The sequence below is a fragment of the Mus caroli genome, unplaced genomic scaffold (assembly GCF_978045245.1).
Source record: "Mus caroli unplaced genomic scaffold, Mus_caroli_1 scaffold_6, whole genome shotgun sequence".
Lineage (NCBI taxonomy): Eukaryota > Metazoa > Chordata > Mammalia > Rodentia > Muridae > Mus > Mus caroli.
The window spans coordinates 25,571,162-25,592,133 of NW_028227261.1; the positions used below are offsets into that span (position 1 = coordinate 25,571,162).

Sequence of the window (20,972 nt, forward strand, 5' to 3'; positions counted from 1 at the left end):
ACAGCTACAGTGTCCTTACATATAACAAATCTTAAAAAAATAAAAAAAGAGCGCTAGAAACACATTAGTGTGTGTTCAAAGTGTAGCAAGTGGCTGATAGGGTTGGAGATGAATGCTGTAGATAAAACTGGAATATTCTGAGGCCAGAGAGGTCCACTTTGAATGACATGTTACGTATGTGCAAACAAGGCTGGCAGAGCTGAGGAGTGACTTGGGTCTCTGGCTACCAGTGACACATGCCAGCTTGAATCCATGATCACTATGGCTGTCTCCTGCTACCCTCACATGCTCACTTAGACTGAGGTAGGAAATTCAGTGTATTTTCTTGTACTCTATACCAACTGCAGTTTCCCTTCTTCCCTCTCTCCCTCCCTCCTCCTCTTCCTCCTTTTTAAAAGACAGATATGTATCTCAGGCTGTATTCAAATGCTTCGTAATCTTCCCTATCAGCCTCCCAGTGTGACAGCACCTGGCGCGCTCTCTTTTCAAGTGTAGTGTAAAGGACTGCTCCTTATTGTCAGAGCACTTACCCACCATGCACAGGGCTCTGATCTGGGTTCCTAGCACTGAAAACAAAACAAAACAAAATTTTTCCCCCCTGAGTTCTGAAGTCTAACAGCTGCAGGATATCCTGAGACCCTCTGAGTTTTCATAAAGATTAGGACAATGGAGACAGCACAGTAGGTAAAAGTGCTTGCCATTGTTGCTGAAGGAGAGAACCGACTCTGGAAATTGTCCTATGACCTCCACGTGGGTGCCTCAGCATGTGCACAGACATACAACTATTTAAACAACACAAAAAGACTGGGTGGGTCAGTGTGTCAGCTCGAAGGAGTACATGGGACTTGGTGGTGTCCTCAGTAGCTCTGCAAGGAGCTGTCAGACGGTGTCATCTCCATTCACTCTGAGCAACTGATATGTTTCTGTGACTCATGTGGAGGTGCAAACCTTAGTCCCAGCATTCCCAGTGGAAGCAGGAAGATCAAGAGTTCAAGGCCATCCTCAGCTACAGAGAAAGTTCCAAGTCAGCCTGGACTATTTGAGACTCCATCTCGAAAAATAAGACAAAAGGAACATAAAGTTCTTAAAGCCAAGTTTGGCGACTTATATACCCTGTAATTTCAGCACATTGAAGCAGAGGCAGAAGGACTGCTTTGAGTTGGAGACTTTGTTTTGGACTAGAGAGCTGGCTCAGTGGTTAAGAGCACTGACTGCTCTCCCAGAGGGTTGGGTTTGACACCCTCACAGACATTCATGCAGGCAAAACACCAATGCACATAAAATAAAAATAAATTATTTTTTAAAAAAGAAAGTTCTTGGCCACGTGGTGGCTCATGCCTCTAATGTGAGTTGTAGGATCTCTGAGTTTGAGGCCAGCCTTGTCTACAGTCTGAGTTGTAGAACAGCCAGGGCTACACAGAAGAAAGAGATAGGTTTTTAAGACAGTGAAGTCAGCTGTTATAAAAAGCTATATACCTGAATTCAGATATTTACTGAGTGTTGATTAAGGATAGAACACTATATGTAATATCACATACTTGATATGAAATGACTACTTGCACTTAAAATAGGTATGATTCCTACTTTCCAGGGGCCACTCTTTGGGATGGAAGTAGTCTATGCTGTAACTTGATCCACAGAAAAAACAAGCCAGGTATGGTGCATGCTTGCAATGCTAGCACTTGGGAGGCAGAGGTGGAAGGATCAGCAAAGTGGAGCCAGCCTGGAATACTTCTTGAGAGTCCCTTTTCAAAACCAAAGCAAAGAGCAAAGTTCTTTGATCCCAGAATTCAGGAGGCAAAGGCAGACTCATCTTTGAGTTTGAGGCTAAGGTGGTCTACATACTGATTTTCATGTCAGACAACATTACATAGTGAGACCCTGTCTCAAAGAAAGAAAACAAAGAAAACCCTAAACAAAAACCCCCTTACATTCTAGTACTGTTCATTTCTGTGCTGATGGGATCCCTCCCAGGGCTGCTGATGATCCCAGGCTACCAATTTAATTTCCCTAAACTTGAGAGGAGATGCACAGTTAGGTCTGAGGAGCAGGTAGCATTGGCTCTGGCAAACCACTGGTGAGTCATATGTCTATGAAAACACACTAAGAGCCCGTGTGCGCCCGTCAGCTCCTCTCAGTCCTCATCCTTTGCAGAGAACATCTTTGGGCACTCTGAGCTGTTCCTTCTCTCGCGCTCCTCTCCGGTAGCTGTCTCTTTCAAGGTGAAGTTACTCATGCTCCTTGTTTCCCGCAGCAGCCCCAGCTAGCTGACTTCATGTGAAAGATGGCCAATGCAGAAGTGAGCGTCCCAGTGGGAGATGTGGTTGTGGTACCCACTGAAGGAAATGAAGGGGAGAACCCGGAAGACACTAAAACTCAAGTGATCTTGCAGTTACAGCCTGTGCAACAAGGGTGAGTGGCTAGAGATTTGGATATTCCAGACAGTTGTTATTGCCAGGTGTAAAGGATGGGAAGTAGGAGCTGTACAGTGGTTTAGTACAGCATAAACATTTGCTTCAGTTAGAGCTTCCTGGGTTTCCATCTCTGTCATCTTAGAGTTCGTCCCTAGTACCCGACTCTGCCTTTACAGTGTGAGCTGGTTAGCACAGGGCCCAGGCGCATATTTCTCAAATGTGGTGCTGACTCAGAAACTAAGAAAGACACATCCAAAAATATTTCTACTATAAGCTCTCAAACACTCATGGATAGGTGCATTATCAAGCTCAGTCTATCAAAAGTATCTGTGCACTCTCATCACCATGAAGATGCACTGTGAAGGTGTTAGAAGAAACAGTACAAGGTCCTCACCACCATGAAGCTTGCAATCTATTGTAAAAGCCAGAAGTGCATGGATTAAGTATGGAATCCCTACCTAGTGAAGACAAAGGGCTAAGTGGATCACTGTCGGTTAAGAAAGGAAAGTTGACTAAAATGCCTTTGCAATGTTCAGGGTCAAACCTGGAACCTCTCTTTATGCTGCACAGATGATCTGTCCCTGAGCTATGTTATATACCAACCCTAAAAGATAGAACTTAGGATGCATTTCTTTGGGCTGGGCAGTAGTCTCACACTCTTTTGATCCCAGCACTTGGAAGGAGCGGCAGGTGGATCTCTCAAGTTGGATGCCAGCCTGGTCTACAGAGCAAGTTCCAGAAGAGTCAGGGCTACACAGAGAAACCCTGGAGGGAGCAAGTTGATGGTAGTGATCTCTCTGTCTGTCTGTCTGTTTCCTTCCTTTCTTTTTCTTTCTTTTTTTGAGACAAGGTCTTGTTATGTAGCCCAGATTGGGCCCAAGTTCACTCTCCTTCTCCCTTAGCCTCTTCAGTGTTGAGATGATAGGTATGTGGTGCTGCCATGCCTAACTTTAAGGGGTAATTAAAAAAAAAGCCTCGTGGTGGTGGCACACGCCTTTAGTCCCAGCACTTAGGAGGCAGAAGCAGGCAGATCTCTGTGAGTTCAAAGCCAGCCTGTTCTACAGAGTGACTTGCCTTAACCACTTAGCCATCTCTCCAGCTCCAAGAATGTTTGGTTAAATACTAACAGTGCTGTAACCAAAGCTCAAGAACAGTCATACCAAAAGATGATGAGTGGTTATCCTGGAGGCGTTAGATAGAAGGAAAGGCATCTAATATTTATCTTAATGATTTATTTTTATTTCATGTGCATTAGTTTTTTTTGCCTGCAAGTATGTCTGTGAGGATGTCAGATCTCCTGGAACTGGAGTTGCGTCAGTTGTGTACCATCATGTGGGTGCTGGGAATTGAACCCAGTTCTCTGCAAGAGCAGCTAATTCTTTTTAACTGCTAAGCCATTTGCTATTATTGTTTAATTAGCATTTATTTATTTAATTATTTATTTATTTATTTATTTATTTATTTATTTATTATATGTTAAGTACACTGTAGCTGTCTTCAGACACTCCGAAGAGGGCATCAGATTTCATTACGGATGGTTGTGAGCCACCCTGTGGTTGCTGGGATTTGAACTCAGGACCTTTGGAAGAGCAGTCGGCGCTCTTAACTGCTGAGCCATCTCACCAGCCCTTAATTAGCATTTTAAAATTTGATTTGTTCGTACAGTTTTATAACTACCATTAAAATTATATTCAGAATCCAAACACTTTGGCAACACATCAAACATAAAAAAGGCTGGTGTAGGCTTAACCTCAGAACTCAGCTGTCCTGGAACTCACTCTGTACAGCAGGCTGGCCTCAGCCTCCTGAGTGCTGGCATTAAAACACCAGCACTGCCTGGCTTGGTTCTCCTTTTTCATTGCACAGAATCAATAACTGATTTTTATAGAAAGTAACCAAATCCTTAGCTTAGAGTCTTCATCATATACTTAGGCCATACCTGAAATTTCTCGGTAGCTGAGATCTCACACGGTCACACGTGACTGTTACAGGTACACCTGAAGTAAAGAAGCTGATATCTTAGTGAGTCCTGGCCAGATGTGCTCCTGAGTTTGCCTGTCCTGAAACACTGCTTGACATAACTGACTTTTTTTTTTAAAGATTTATTTATTATACATATGTATGATAATTTGTGATACACTGTAGCTGTCTTCAGACACACCAGAAGAGGGCATTAGATCCCATTACAGATGGTTGTGAGCCACCATGTGGTTGCTGGGATTTGAACTCAGGACCTTCGGAAGAGCAGTCATTGCTCTTAATCACTAAGCCATCTCTCCAGCTCCATAACTGACTTTTTTTTTTGGTGGTTTTTCGAGACAGGGTTTCTCTGTGTAGCTCTGGCTGTCCTGGAACTCACTTTGTAGACCAGGCTGGCCTCGAACTCAGAAATCCGCCTGCCTCTGCCTCCCGAGTGCTGGGATTAAAGGCGTGCGCCACCACGCCCGGCTCATAACTGACTTTTTTGAGGCAGACTTTGTCTAACAGCCCTGGGTGTCCTGCAGCTCTCATTGTATGTAGACCAGGCTGGCTTTGAACTCATAGTCTGCCTCTGCTGGGATTATAGGAACAAATTACTATCACTCAGGGAGAAGACTGACTTTTTGTTTGTTTGTTTTTTGTTTTTTTGTTTTGTTTTTTGGTTTTTCAAGACAGGTTTCTCTGTGTAGCCCTGGCTATCCTGGAACTCACTTTGTAGACCAGGTTGGCCTCAAACTCAGAAATCCTCCTGCATCTGCAGAGACCAGTGTACAGGCGGTGCTTTCAGATACCAGTGTGTTCAGGTTAGTGCGAAAGGCTGATGAGAGGAAACAAAGGACACTCGTGTGACATGTGTGACATGTGTGACATGTTAGGTCATCTGAATGTAGAGACATTTGGGAAGATCTGCTTTACCTAACCGACTCCATCAAAGTCTAAATAGGTACAACCCTGATTAGCTTCAAAGAGCACATGAGAGAGGTTGTGTTCATTGTGATACGGTCTCAGAAGATTGTATAACCTCCCATTTAGTGGCACCTCTGGTGATCGCTGGGTACCTGGGGCAGATTCATGTTACTATATACTTGGTTTATGCCAATAATTTGCTTCTGAAAGACTAAAAGGCTATAAAAAATAAATAAAAATAAAACCCAACTCTATAATGTGCAGATTTCAGCAAGAGCCACCCATTTCTGGGTCATCAGACCACTTTCTGTCTCATGCTGTCTGCTGGCTCTGTTTTAGTCAGGTGAATTTTATGAACAGGTCTGTCCTATACTTGAAGCAGTATTCACTGTATCTTGAGCATTTAAAGTAGTAGCTGTCAACCTGCGGGTCACGACCCCTTTGAAGGTTGAACAACCCTTTCACAGAGGTTGCCTAAGACCATCAGAAAATACAGTAATTTGCATTATGATTCATGCCTGGAGCAAAGTTAGAGTTACGAAGTAGCAAGGAAATAATGTTATGGTTGGGGGTCCCCACAGCATTAGTAGCTGTGTCAGAGGGCTGCAGTGAAAGGAAGGTGAGAACCTGCCCTCCAGTTATTGAGGAAGGGCTGAAGAGATGGCTCAGCAGGTAGAGAGAAGCAGGTAGAGAGAACACATTGCTCTTCAGAGGACCCAAGTTTGGCTCCCAACACCCACATCAGGCAGGCAGCTCACAACCACTTGTAACTCTAGCTCCACGGTATCTGACATCCCCTCTGTTCTCCATAGGTACATGCACGCATGTGCACACACATACACACATGCGTAGATGTATATAAGCAATCATCTGGTTTTATACACATAAGTAACACAGATCTATAAAGTTATGAAGGAGAGGGTCCATGGAATACAGTAGCAAAGGGAGTCAATGTAAGACGGGTTCATGGACTTGGGGTGCTGGGAGCTGTTTCATCTTCTGGCAGTAACTGCTAAGTGGTCTGGGCCTCTTGAAGTTTACAATGGGAAATTTGTCAAAGTCATGCCGAAAATACCCTTATTTTACTCCTTTCTGATTAAAACACGTCTTCCCCCCTTACTATGAATATTAATTTTTCATGACTTATATAGTTTTTATTGATGGACACTTTCACTACAGGATTTATGAAGCTGGGTCGGAGAATAGTGCAGCAGTTGTAGCCGTAGAGACCCACACAATACACAAAATCGAGGAAGGAATTGGTAAGTCTTTCTGCCATTCTATCCAGTACCTTTGACTTCAGCTTGTTGGTGAGTTTCTGCATGTTTTTGCTGTGAAATCTCTGGAGATAAAACCCAGAACCCTGTCCAAGCCAGCAGGATGCTCACTGCTGAGCTGGGCCCCCAGCCTGTGTTTGCTGGTCTTTTGTGCCCTATTTTCTGTCCCAACCAACCCAGTGTACCAACTGATAATGCCACCAAGATGGCACTTGGCAGGCATGATGGAGCATACCTTTAATCCCAGCACACAGGAGGCAAAGACAGGCACATCTCTGAGTTTCAGGATCTTGGACTACATAGAAAAACTCTAAAAAAAAAACAACCAAGCTGGGTTGTGGGTGCACATGCCTTTTATCCTAGCACTGGGGAGTTTGAGGCCAGCCTGGTTTACAGCAAGTTCCAGGACAGCCAGGGTTTCATTGAGAAACCCTGTCTCAATGAAACAAAACCAAACCAAAAAACAAGCATACAAAAAGATGGCAGACCTGTAACTTGATCACTTACTATCAATATATTATAGTAGCCAAAAAGTTTGGTTTTTTTGGTCTAAAAAGAATCCTGCAAGAGTGCAGGACATCTGTCTTCAAGTCTGAACGTTCGTGGTGTTGACCAGCCCGGAGTGAATTCAAGAATGGGTGATGTTGAAAAAGGCAAGAAGATTTTTGTTCAGAAGTGTGCCCAGTGCCACACTGTGGAAAAGGGAGGCAAGCGTAAGACTGGACCAAATCTCCATGGTCTGCTTAGGTGGAAGCCAGGCCAGGCTGCTGGATTCTCTTACACAGATGCCAGCAAGAACAAAGGCATCACCTGGGGAGAGGACACCCTCCCTGATGGAATATTTGGAGAATCCCAAAAAGTACATCCCTGGAACAAAAATGATCTTTGCTGTAATTAAGAAGAAGGGAGAAAGGCAGACCTAATAGCTTATCTTAAAAAGGCTACTAATGAGTAATTCCTCTGCCTTATTTATTACAAAACCTGTCTCATGGCTTTTAATGTATACCATAATTTAATTCATATACCAAATTCAGATCATGAATGGCTAACAATGTTTTTGTTGGGCAGTCCTGATTTAAGTGAAACTGACTACGGTCTTTTTTAAAGCAGCAGTTCCAGTTGTATCCTTGCTACCACTGCTCTCCCTTTCTCAAGATAGGATTGGACTTAGTTAGTAATGTTTTACTTTCCATAAATATGGGCATTTCACCTCAAACCTATTAAATGGGGGGGCTAGTGAAATGGCTCAGCGGTTAAGAGTGCCAACTGCTCTTCCAAAGGTCCTGAGTTCAAATCCCAGCAACCACATGGTGGCTCACAACCATCTGTAACAACATCTGACACCCTCTTCTGGAGTGTCTGAAGACAGCTACAGTGCACGTACATATAATAAATAAATAAATTAATTAATTAATTTTTTAAAAATCCTGCAGAGAGAGGTGGGGTAAAATGCTTAGCTTGAGCCTCTATGTGGGATCCTTAAGCACCATTGGGGGGGGGGAAACAAACAAATTAAAAAGAAACAAGCACGGGGCCTGTGATGTGAATCTGTAAGTCTGGCTATTTGAGCAGTTGAGGCAAAAGACTTACAAGTTTAGGATGTATCTATACTGCAGGGCAAGTTCAAAGTCAGAAGATCGGGGGCATAAACTCAATAGTAAAATGCTTGTCTTGCATGTACCAGGACCTACATTCAATCCTTAGTCTTCTGTCCCCCCTCTGAAACTCCTCTTTGTGAAGCTCATGTATTTATATGTAAAATATAGAAAGTAATTCCCATCTCAAAAGATTATAGGAAGAATTAAAAATTCTGGGTGTATTGTCTCATGTACAGTACAAATCCTGTTACTTTGGAAATAGTGGCAGCAAGATCAGAGCCACCCTTGGCTACATAAAAAGTTCACAGCAGCTTGAGGTACACAAGACCCTGCATCAGAAAACAAACAAAAGAATTATAATATTAAAACAAGTAAAAACAAAACAAACAAACGAAAAAACCCAAAAGTTTATGGTAGGGTTGGCCATATTGTTCAGTAGTACAACACTTAACTAGCATGTACAAAGCCCTGGGTTTGATCCCCACCAACATACAAAACAAGAGAATCTGAGGGGCTGGAGAGTGGCACGGCAGATCAAAAGTACTTGTCATGTAAACAGGTAAACCTTCAAATGAGTTTAATCCTAGAACCCACGTGAAGGTGGAAGAAGAGAAGGACACAAGAGTTGTTATCTGTTCCACAGGCATGGCACCATGCTCCCTCCAGGAAGACATAGCTGTTAGGTCAAACTCTACAAGGATTCCTGGGGCTGGAGAAATTAAATAGTTAATACTCTTTTTTTTTTTTTTAAGATTTATTTATTTATTTTGTGTATGTGAGTACACTATAGCTATCTTCAGACACACCAGAAGAGAACGTTGGATCCCACCACAGATGGTTGTTGAGCCACCATGTGGTTGCTGGGAATTGGACTCAGGACCTCTGGGAGTCAGTGTTTTTAACCACTGAGCCATCTCTCCAGCCCCAATAGTTAATAATCTTTTGTTTTGTTTTGTTTTTTCAAGACAGGGTTAATCTGTGTAGCCCTGGCTGTCCTGGAACTCACTCTGTAGACCAGGCTGGCCTCGAACTCAGAAATCTGCCTGCCTCTGCCTCCCAAGTGCTGGGATTAAAGGCGTGTGCCACCACTGCCCTTCTGGTAATCTTAAGTAAGCTGTGAGGACCTGGCTTAGATTCCCAGCACTCACATGGCAGCTCACAATCGTCATAACTCCAGTTCCAGGGGATCCAGTGCTTGCTTCTGCTCTCTGCAGGCATCAAGCAAGCAAGCGGTGTACAGACTTGCATGTAGGCAAAACATCCGTGCACATAAAATGAAATAAAAATAAAATAAAAAATAATAACAATTAAAAAAGAGTTCCCTGTTGGTGCTGGGGATACAGCTGTTGGTAGCATGCAGGGTCCGTAATCTGAGATAATCATTGCTGTATACTCAGTCAGTTTAGGGCCACCCTGAGCTGTATGAGACCCTTGCCAAAGAAGAAGAGAGGGAAGGAAGGAAGGGAGGAAAACAAAACAAAAAAACCCATGGTCTGGGGGCTGGTGAGATGGTTCAGCAGGTAAGAGCACCCGACTGCTCTTCCAAAGGTCCTTAGTTCAAATCCCAGCAACCACATGGTGGCTCACAACCATCTGTAACAAGATCTGACTCCCTCTTATGGTGTGTCTGAAGACAGCTACAGTGTACTTATATGTAATAAATAAATAAATCTTTAAAAAAAAAAAAAAAAAAAAACCATGGTCTGAAAGGAACCCAAAAAGCTCTGTTGGAACTTGGGTTTAGGAAAGAATCATTTAGTAATCCCAGATTCCTTTCCATGTCAGATGCAAGCAGTCTAGAAGGGAACGAGGACATGGAGATCGCTTACCCTATAACCTGCGGGGAGAGTAAAGCTGTCCTCCTCTGGAAGAAGTTTGTGTGTCCAGGAATCAACGTGAAGTGTGTCAAGGTAACTTCCCCTGTCTTGAGGTCGGATTTCAGTGCCTTCTCTGTGTCTCCTTCACCAGATCAGCTTCTGCCGGGAAATGTAAGGCTCTGATTCAGGGTCTCAGCATCCCAGGCGAAGGCTCTGCCACAGAACCATCATCAGCTTTTTATTTTGCAGCTGTTTTCACTTATTATTTGTTTGTTTGTTCATTCATTCATTCATTTATAGCATTTATTTATAACATTTATTTAGTTATTTTGCGTGGCAGCCATGCAAAGGTCAGCGGGAACTTGCCATCCTCTTCTGTCTTGTACCATGGGATTCACCTGAGCATTGAACTCTGCTTGCCAGGCTCGGCAGCACAGCTGCTACTCCTTCCTGACTTGGGTTCTGCAACCCTGGCCAGGGCATCGAGAGAGTGAAGAAAGGGCAGCCACATGTACAGTAAAGCTGGGTCAGGTGGGGTGCTCTTAACCGCTACCTGGAACCTCAGCACAGAGGGAGAGATTAGCTGGTCTCTGTGGGTGAGCAGTCTCAGGCTGGAAAGATCAAGGAGGAGGAGGAGGAGGAGCAGGAGCAGCAGGAGGAGGCTGCCATGGCTGGTCTTTGCTCACAGTGATAATTATTCATAAGCACTCACTCGTGCTGGGGCTCGTGAGCCTGGTCTGTAATGGGTAAAGATTTTGCCAGTTGCCACATGGTCTTGAAGCCTTGGGCTTCCTCAGCATGGTTGTGCCCACATCAAAAGCCAGCATAGTGACACACCTTTATTTTTTTATTTTTTTTTTTTTTAAAGATTTTTATTTATTTATTATATGTAAGTACACTGTAGCTGTCTTCAGACACTCCAGAAGAGGGCACCAGATCTCGTTAAGGATGGTTGTGAGCCACCATGTGGTTGCTGGGATTTGAACTCCGGACCTTCGGAAGAGCAGTCGGGTGCTCTTACCCACTGAGCCATCTCACCAGCCCGTGACACACCTTTAATTGCAGCACTTGGGAGACAGAGGCAACCAAGCTGGTCTACAGAGTGAGACCCTGTCTTGAAGTAACAACACACTGTCTCAGAACTTCACTGACACAGGCCTTTCTGCTTCTGACAGGCAGCACATACCTTTATGCTGAGCCATGTTGCTGTCCACACGGCTGTTTTCTTATGCTATCACAGTAGAAACATGAAGATTTTGAAGTAAAATGGGCCTGGTGCCAGTTCCACTGGAGCATGAGTCTTGTCAAGCAGAGGGCATTGTCTGTTTTCACAGAGATAAACCTAGTACATAGTATGATGCCTTGCTAGTAGTGACAGGACCTTGTGCATGACAGTGCTGACCCTGTGTGGTGCCTAATATATAATAGTGTTTGATAAGTACTTGGTCAACAATGAGTGAATGGCCAGAACTCTTCTCTATGTCTGCCTAGCTATGTGATTTTGAGCAAGGTATTTAATAATTAGTATTTCAGAGCCTTACCAGGCATTGTGGTGTACAACTTTAATCCCAGCACTTGGGAGGCAGAGATAGGCAGATTTCTGAGTTTGAAGCCAGTCTGGTCTATAAAGAGTTCCAGGATAGCTGGAGCTACACAGAAAAATCATGTCTCAGAAAAAAAAAAAAAAAAAAAACTTCAGTCTAAGGAATTAAAATAGCGATCATTCTTAACAATATGCATACAATAAATGTACACACACATTTATATAGCACACACTGTGCTGTAGTGAAGGAAATTATATGTAACATGGCTAGAACTGGTATTCAGCATAATAGCCTTATTTTATTGCTATTGATAAGAATAAGCAGATGTAATATGTCATGACTGTAAACCATCATGGAGGCAGAAAGATTGTTTTGTGGGCAAGAGGTAATTCATGAGTGGAACCCTGTAGTCAGCCAGTCTTCTGCTACTTTGTGGATTCTTTTTTCTTCTACCTTTTATCACACTTTCAATCCCCTAACGTTAGATAAGAGGAAAAAGAGAGGATAGAGAGGAAAGGAAAGAGATCCCTGGAAAAGTCAGATGGGAAAGGGGTGAGGCATCAGTAGACAACTTCCTGCTGATATGGGCCTTGAGGCCTTGGGGCAGCTTTGATCTTTGCCGTCAGGATAGCTAATTTTTTTGTCTTGTTTCTTCTTTGTGCATTTTACTGCTTAGCAAACTGAGACCAACACAACCCACTTATCAAGGCCCTAGCATTTATACCCTCTGAAAAGTCCCCGGACCTCCACACATCGCACAGTCACAGAAACTATCTGCACAGGAGGCACATCATAGTCAGCTGTCTGGACGATCGGAGGCAGCCCCATAGCCCACACCTGGGATTAAAACGACAACATGTTCTTACAATAGTTCTGTGGTTTTTAGAGAAACTAAAACTCTAAAATTCTCACTACAGACCCTGTGTCAAAAAAACTAAAGGCAAGCCGGGCGTGGTGGCGCACGCCTTTAATCCCAGTACTTGGGAGGCTGAGGCAGGCGGATTTCTGAGTTTGAGGCCAGCCTGGTCTACAGAGTGAGTTCCAGGACAGCCAGGGCTATACAGAGAAACCCTGTCTCGAAAAACCAAGAAAACAAAAAACAAAAAACCCCAAAAGGTATGGTGGCTCACACCTTTAATGTCACCACTTGGAGGCAGAAGAAAGTGCACTCAATGAGTTCAGGGCCAACTTGGTCTACACATAGGGAGTCCTAGACCAACCAGGGCTATATAATGAAACCCTAGTCCCCCAAAACCAAGCAAGCAAATGAAAAATCTCATGAGAACTTGTCTTGGTAGTTTACATATTTGATCCCAGCACGTGGGAGACAGAGGCAGACAGATTGATGTGAGTTTAAAGCCTGCCTAGTTTACATGTCCAGTTCCAGGCCAGCCAGAGCTGCACAGTGAGACCCTGTCTCAAGAAAAAAATAAGGGCTGGAGAGATGGTTCACTCAGTGGTTAAGAGCACTGACTCCTCTTCCAGAGGTCCTGAGTTCAATTCCCAGCAACCACATGGTGGCTCACAATCATCTGTAAGGGGATCTGATGCCCTCTTCTGGTGTGTCTGAAAATAGCTGTAACTGTATATAAAAATAAATTAATCTTTAAAAAATATTAATTTAATTAAAAAAAAAGAAAGAAAGAAAGAAAGATAGATCTCCCAAGAGCATCTGTAAGTAGTAGTTTGTTCTGCCTCCCTCGGTGGCCACAGTGATCCCTGCAGATTGTCACCATGTGGCTTTGTGGTACCAGCCTAGGGCCAAGAAGGGTTCAGGGTTTTGAAGCTTGTCTACTATACTTAGGTTTTCTAACATCTTGAATCCTTAAAAAGTAATAATGATGGGGGCTGGAGAGATGGCTCAGCGGTTAAGGGCACTGGCTGCTCTTCCAGAGGTCCTGAGTTCAATTCCCAGCAGCCACATGGTGCCTCACAACCTTATCTGTAATGAGATCTGATGCCCTCTTCTGGTGTGTCTGAAGTCAGCTACAGTGTACTCATGTATATTAAATAAATAATTCCTTTAAATAATAATAGTACTACTAATAATAATGAGTTAGGGGGCTGGAGAAATGGCGCAGTGGTTAAAGGCACTGGCTGCTCTCCAGAGAACCTGAATTCAGTTCCAGCACCCACATGGCAGCTCAGAACCAGTCCAAAACTCCAGTATCAAGGGATATTGCAGTGGCTGTGTTGGGCGCCATATGTTTTAAGTTTTTTAACTGCTATGCTTTGAGCTCCTGGAGAGTCACAGGCGTGCTCCACAGATGGAACACACACACACACATACATACACATTAGGTCATTTTTAACCTACCCTACTGGCTCAGTGACTAAGCTCTTCTAAGCCTCCTGTGGCTACTGTGTCCTTACCATTTCTCCTAGCTTAACATCTCTAAATCAGCTCTCAGTTTAGTTGCACAGTTATCTTCTGTGAAGCCCATTGGTCTTGGTGCCCAAGACACTTTCTGGCTGCCCTTCCATGGGCCGGTTTCCCTTTCCGCCTTCATTTTGGAAGATTTTCCCTGTAGCTCTGAGTGTTCTGTTTTTCCCCCCAGGTATCTTGATTCTCCTCCTCCTCCTCTCTCCTAGCCTGCGGGAACCTGGAAGTCCCGCCTCTTTCTTACCACCCAACCATTGGTCGCTGGTATCTTTATTGATTGATCAAGAACCAATTGGAGAAAAGGACCTTTAGTGTCAGTTTTGGCAGATTCCAGATTAAATGAGAGCATCTAAACCAGTGTCCTACAGGACCTGATGCCTTCTTCAGGGTCTCTGTAGGCACTGCATGCATGTGGTGCACAGACACATATACAGGCAAAACACCCACCCATACACATAAGATTAAAAAAAAAAATCTTTAAAAGAGTCTTTAGTGTGTGTAGAGTGCAGGTGTGTGTGTGCGCAGTGTGTATATATATGTATGTAGTATGCGTAGTGCGTGTGTGGTATGCCGTGCATGGTGTGTATAGTGTGTGTGCAGTATATATATGTGTGTGTGTGTGTGTGTGTGTGTGTGTGGTATGGAGTATGTATGTGTATGCAGTGTATGTATACAGTGTATGTTTGTGTGTGATGTACCATGTGTATATGTGTGTGTACAATGTGAGTGTGCAGGTATTTGGTATGTTTGTGCAGCATGTGAATGTACTGTCTATATGTATGTGTGCAGTGTTTATGTATCTGTGTATATGTGTGTGCAGTGCTTGTGTGTATGTGTGTGCAGTTTTGTGTGTGTATGTGTGATATGCAATGTGTATAAATGTGTGTGCACAGTTTATGTGTGTGTGTGTGTGTGTATAACTGACTGACTTCTACTGCTGTATTCTATGGAATATTCCAAGCTAGCCAGTCTTCTAGCTTCTGTCTCTGAGCTCCATCTTATAAGAGTTCTGAAACTAATCAGATGATGGTGGTTCAAGCCTTTAACCCCAGCACTCAGGAGAAGAGGCAGGGTCTCTGTGTAGACGCAGCCTGGTCTATAGAGTGAGTTCTAGGATGGCCAGGGCTATACAGAGAAACCCTGTCTCAAAGAGCAAAACAAACAAATAAAAGGGAGCTGTTGCTACAGATACAGCTCACTGCATCTGCTTTTTATGTGGGTTCTGGGCTCGAGCTCAGTGTGTAGCCTTGCACAATTAGTGCTTTTACTGTTGACTTTTCTCCCTTATCTGTTTTTATTACTACTTAGATCTCTTCAGTTTGCTTAACCAACCTGTGGAAGACTAGACCCACCCAACCACCCAGTCACCCCCCACTCCCACCCCCACCGGCTTCAAAGTGGATTTGTACATGCCGTTTAGCACGTTTTCACCCTCATCTTCTGTGATGTTGTCCTGGGGAAGGACAGAGACTGAGAGAGGGATGCTGTCTGGCAGCCCAGGACAGGAGGTCCTGGTGTGGCTGTGACATTGTCTGGGAGCAGTCCTTCATTCTTCCCTTGCTGACCCACCTGCGTTGACACTGGCCCACTTTGCATTTTTCAGTTCAATGATCAGCTGATCAGTCCCAAGCACTTCGTTCACCTGGCTGGCAAGTCCACCCTGAAGGACTGGAAGAGAGCCATCCGGCTAGGCGGCATCATGCTCAGGTAAGTGCTGGTGACAAGCACTCAGTTGTGGGAGAGTCTTCCTTTCAGCTTGACACTTGTATCCATTCTGAAGGGTTAGCTCAGGCAGTCTACACCGTTTGGCTTTCGTAACTTATGTTTAATCCTTTTTCTTCCTTTGTGACTCGGGATGGAACCCAGGGCCTTGTGCCTGTGAAGCCAGCACTGTGCTGCTAAGTTACCCCTGCAGGCCCTAACAAGTCAATCAGTTTATATGAGCAACAACCTATCTATTAAAGCAAGCAAGCCAACCCAGCATCTACAGCACATCTCTTAGTCTTTCTAGTTGAGGTGAGCCTTGAACTTGCCCTGTAGCCAAGGCTGACAGCAGTGTGCCTGGCTGAGGCTGCTGGTGTCAGGAGGTTAGCAGGATCCTCTCTTGACAGAGAAGCTCTGAGTAGCTGAAAATTCTCCCTGTCCTCAAGTAGAGGCAGTAGTCTCGGGGCTGAGTAAGTCTAATGGCCATGACTGACAGGCCCCGGGACCATCACTGTCTGACAGAAACAAGTCAGTGTGTGGCGTAGCGCCCACCACACCCTTGCTCCATCAGGGTCAGGTTGTGGTTTTCTCTCGTGACTGCATTAGTTAGTATTCCACCTTTGACTTTCACCTTCTGATAGAAAAAAGTCAATGCAAAGAGTAGAGCCGTAGCAATGACATGGCTGTCACGAGTGCTGCCTGCTCTGTCGAAGGAGCTGGCTTCCCAGCACCACCCACATGGCAGCTCACAACTGTCTGTAACTCTAGTTCCAGGGGGTCCGGCACCTTCTAGCCTTCACAGAAACCAGTGTGTACTTAGTGTACAGACATGCATGCAAGCAATGTGCCCATACATACATTTAAAAAAAAAAAAAAAAAATGAAGGTCAAGAGTCCCTCGTCCCCAGCTAGTGTGAGTGTCCCTTTAATTCCAGCACATGGGTCGAGCAGGGCTACATTGCAAGTCCCAGAGCAGTCTGGGCTACAGAAAGAGACCCTGTGTAGAAATAAAAGACAAGGGGCTGGTTCCATTGGGCACAGTTTCTCAGTGGTGGAGACTTACTGTCAGCAGAGCCCAGGCCTGAACCTGTTATATAGTTTGAGAGAAATGGCTTTCCTTACCTTTCTGCTCTGTTCTTCTCAACTTATTTATGTGCAGGAAGACAGGTATGTGCCCATTTCCCACAGATGTCTAAACGCAGAATGTCTAAAGATCTGTTAGTGGAACAGGTGACAGGATGGTATAAAGTGTAGTGTAATTAAACAGCTTCCTAATGATGTAGAGTGTACTATAATTTGCAGGCTTCCTGGGTTTTCTCAGGGTCTGTAACAGTAGGGGCTCATGGGTCTCGTTCCAAGGACATTTTCCAGAAGGGGCCTTATATCATCAATGTTGTGCAGTATTTCTAGGAGACTTCTTTTTTTTTTTTTTTAAGATTTATTTATTTATTATATGTAAGTACACTATAGCTGTCTTCAGACACTCCAGAAGAGGGAGTCAGATCTCGTTACGGATGGTTGTGAGCCACCATGTGGTTGCTGGGATTTGAACTTGGGACCTTCAGAAGAGCAGTCAGGTGCTCTTACCCACTGAGCCATCTCACCAGCCCTCTAGGAGACTTCTTAATTTTATAAATTTTATTTAGTTTTTGTTTTTTGTTTTTGTTTTTTTTCGAGATGATTTCGTTTTTAATGGATTAATTTTTTGCTGTTAGATTGAACTGACTGTGTCATATGTGTAAGACAAGGACTCCACCGCTGTGCCATAGCTTCTAGCAGCTAGAATATTATCCCTTCCTTTTTCCTTTCCTTTCCTCTTTTATTCCTCTCTCTGTCTTCTGAAATGTTATATCTCTAAAAGTGGCAATAAAATAGGTGTTTTGTCAATTCCTAAGAGATGAAGACAGGAATCGGGTTCAAGACCATCCCATGTATCACAGTGAACTGAGGCCAGCCTGGACTACCACCCATGCCTTCCTGGTCTAAGAATACGAATTCATCAGGATCTCTTTCAGAATCCTAGTTCTGTGATATACTCTAGCATTCTCAGCTTGAAGTTGTTTGATTTTTTTTGTTTGTTTCTGAGACAGGTCTTAACTTTGTAGCCTGGGATAGCATGGAACTTGCTATGTAGACTAGGTTGGCCTTGAGCTCGGCCTCTCCTTCCTTGTGCTGGCTCTGTCAGGTTTGGTGATAATGGAATTCCTACTTGTAAGTGTATCTGCAGTGGTGAAGAACACTGACACTCCACAGTCTCAGAAGAGTAGAGGTGGATGTGGGTGGGACCAACAGGCGTTTGTAATTCTAACTAGAATTTTCAGAATTTGATGACCTCAGATATTATTAGGCTTCTCTAATCTTTGTCATGGACAAAACTTGTCCCCACCTGCCCCTCTGGCCTACTTCTCAAAGGTGAAATGCAGGCTGACCTGCCCTTGTTTCTCCCTGTACAGGAAGATGATGGACTCTGGACAGATCGATTTTTACCAGCATGACAAAGTTTGCTCCAATACCTGCAGGAGCACCAAATTTGACCTCCTGATCAGCAGTGCGAGGGCTCCAGTGCCAGGACAGCAGACAAGTGTGGTGCAGACCCCCACCTCGGCCGATGGTAGGGGGTAGGAGACCACCTAGAGCCCGCCGTTTTCACCAGCCTTACTTTGTGCAGCGTCGCGCACCACTTCTCTCTGTGGTTTTGTGGCTTGACTTTGCATTTGAGACCCTGTCTCACTCACCATGTAGCCCAGGCTGAATATGAACTTGCTGTGATTCTGTGATTCTCTTGCTTCTGCCTCCCAAGTGTTAGAACCACAAACATAAGCCAGGTGCCCCTGGTATTTCTTCATTTCCAATTCTTGTGAGCACTGATGCTTTGTTGTAAGGTATTATAGCAGTCTTGGGTAGGATCTTACCCTGGAAGCAGATTCCTTTTTTTTTTAAGGGTTTACTTTATGTATGTGAGTACACTGTAGCTGTACAGATGGTTATGAGCCTTCATGTGGTTGTTGGGCATTGAATTTTTAGGACATCTGCTCGCTCTAGTCAACCCTGCTTACTCAGTCCCTGCTTGCTCCAGCCCAAAGGTTTATTTATTATTATACATAAGTACACTGTAGCTATCTTCAGATGCACCAGAAGAGGGTGTCAGATCTCATTACGGGTGGTTGTGAGCCACCATGTGGTTGCTGGGATTTGAACTCAGGAACTTCAGAAGAGCAGTCAATGCTCTTACCAGCTGAGCCATCTTGCCAGCCCATCCTTTTTTTTCCTTTTAAAAATGTTTAGTTTTTGTTTGTTTTGAGACTATGTTTCCATAGGCCAGACTCTCCAGGAACTTACTATGTAGCCCAGGTTGGCTACATAGTGTTCTCATCTCTCAATCTCTACAGTCACAGATTTGACTCGCCCATGCCTACCTCACTCTCTCTACTTGCTTTTTTTTTTTTTTTTTTTTCCTTGCAGGGCCGGTAGGGGGATGGTGATTTTGAGACAGTGTTTCTCTGTGTTACCCAGAGATCCACTTGCTTCTGCCTCCTACTTGCTGGGACTAAAAGGACTAAAAGCATGTAACACTACTCCTAGCCTGGCTGGCTATCTTAATTGATTTTTTTTTTTTTGGTTGGTTGGTTTTTCTTTTTTCTTTCTTTCTTTTTTTCCTTTTGTTTTGTTTTGTTTTCTTCCAGATAGGGTTCCTCTGTGTATTACTGCCTGTTGTGGAACTCACTGTGTAGACCAGGCTGGTCTGGAACTCACAGAGAGCAACCTGCCTCTGGCTTCTGAGTGCTGGGATTAAAGGCATGCATCACCACCACTTGTCCTGCTGGAATTAAATTAGAACTTAAATTTCCAGCACTCATTTCTTTCTTACAGTGCATACCAAGTATTGGAAAGATGGTTCTGTTCCCACAGTGCTCCCACAGTGCTCTCACTTTCATGCCCCTCTTGAGGCATGTCAGGCTTGAAGGAGACTTGATAAGGTTAGAGCAGTAGATTGGAATAACAAACCCATCAGTGGCAGAGAAGACTACTATGTGCAACAGGTGTTCTGCCTGAGTGAGCCCGAGCTTACTAGGCTAGACTTCCTCACAGATGAGCAGGGCGGGCACACTGTTCGTTTAGATACAGTCTTCTTATAGAGTCTGGCTAGCCTAGAATTTGCTGTGTAGGCCAGCTGCTCTCAAACTTAGGGTGGTTGTTTCGTCTTGTTTATATGTAAACAGACATAATCTGCTTATGTAGTCCCAGCTAGTCTAGAACTTGTGTCTCCTGAGTGATGAGATGACACTATGCTCAACTGAGCTTTTGTTTTAAGATTTATTTAATTTCATTCGTATCAGTGGTCTATTTGCATATGTACTTGCATGAAAGAAGAGGGCATCAGATCCCTGGAAGATCTCTGGAAGAGCAGTCAGTGCTCTTAACCACTAAGCCATCTCTCCAGCCCAGCCTTTGGTGGTTTTGAACTTGGGTCTGAAGCTCCTCCTTATTATCTGGGGGAGAGAAGAGAGGGGGATGAGCATGTGTATAGAGATGAATTCTGACAGATTCAGTCATGGCCTCTGGAGACACCATACTTACATAATACGTGTCTCAACTACTATTATAAAGCCTTGGGCACAGTGGCACCCAGGCTCACCTCAAACTCATGGCGCCTGTTCTGCCTCAGCCTCCTGACCTACCTCACACGGCTCTGTGGGATTGGTTTTGGTGTAGTTCTTGGTGAACCCTCATATCCTGAGAGTAACCAATAGGTGAGAAAAGGGAAATCTCTTCGCCTAGGCGCCCTTAACCAGCAAATGCTCTTGACCACTGAGCCGCCCATCACTGCAGTCTCAGGCCTGTGCCTATTATCCATGGATCTTTACCTAATCAATTGGGTGTTTTGTGTTTTGTTTGGTTTTTGGTTTGTTTGTTTTGTTTTTTCCTTTGTTTCTCTTGCTTTCGCATCCCAGGCTGATCCATTAGCTACTGCAACTTCAGATGTTTGTAGTAGGGCTCGTGACAAGCACACTGTTTTAAGTGATCCTAGCTCTTCCTTGTCCTCAGTAACTGTGAGTGGGGCAGCCCGGCAGGCACATCTACCCTCAGTAACTTTCAAAAACATCTGACTGGGAAGCAGATTGTCCTTGTATGGCTTTCTGTTCTTCTGTTCAGAGTAAAAAGAAAGCTTTTTCCTTTGCAGGGCACGTTTTCTTTGGGAAACTCAGTAAACATCCTGGCTTACCTAGAGATGTGGGTTTTTAAATATGGGCAAGAGGCAGCATGCTGAAGTCTCAGGTCTCTGTGTCTCTGAGGATGAGAGATGATAGCTAGGACTGTTCTCATAAACTTGACTGCTTTGTGTCTAATG

At 44.2% G+C, this 20,972-nt stretch overlaps 1 protein-coding gene and 1 pseudogene across 3 annotated transcripts in view; both read left to right on the forward strand.

The window, feature by feature from the left end:
• The window catches only part of Gmeb1 (glucocorticoid modulatory element binding protein 1), a 38,066-nt gene that overhangs the window by 6,297 nt on the left and 10,797 nt on the right, over nucleotides 1-20,972 (forward strand). The window contains exons 2-7 of one of the 3 annotated variants that reach the window (XM_021161118.3): nucleotides 1,592-1,654; nucleotides 2,255-2,412; nucleotides 6,480-6,562; nucleotides 9,961-10,085; nucleotides 15,523-15,626; nucleotides 18,076-18,233. In XM_021161118.3, coding sequence (XP_021016777.1) covers nucleotides 2,285-2,412; nucleotides 6,480-6,562; nucleotides 9,961-10,085; nucleotides 15,523-15,626; nucleotides 18,076-18,233 — 598 coding nt within the window. In that variant the 5' untranslated portion in view covers nucleotides 1,592-1,654; nucleotides 2,255-2,284. The remainder of the gene's footprint in view (nucleotides 1-1,591; nucleotides 1,655-2,254; nucleotides 2,413-6,479; nucleotides 6,563-9,960; nucleotides 10,086-15,522; nucleotides 15,627-18,075; nucleotides 18,234-20,972) is intronic. The other 2 variants (XM_021161119.3, XM_029476464.2) reach the window with 2 other exon arrangements.
• Nucleotides 7,009-7,534, forward strand: LOC110293250 (cytochrome c, somatic pseudogene; annotated as a pseudogene).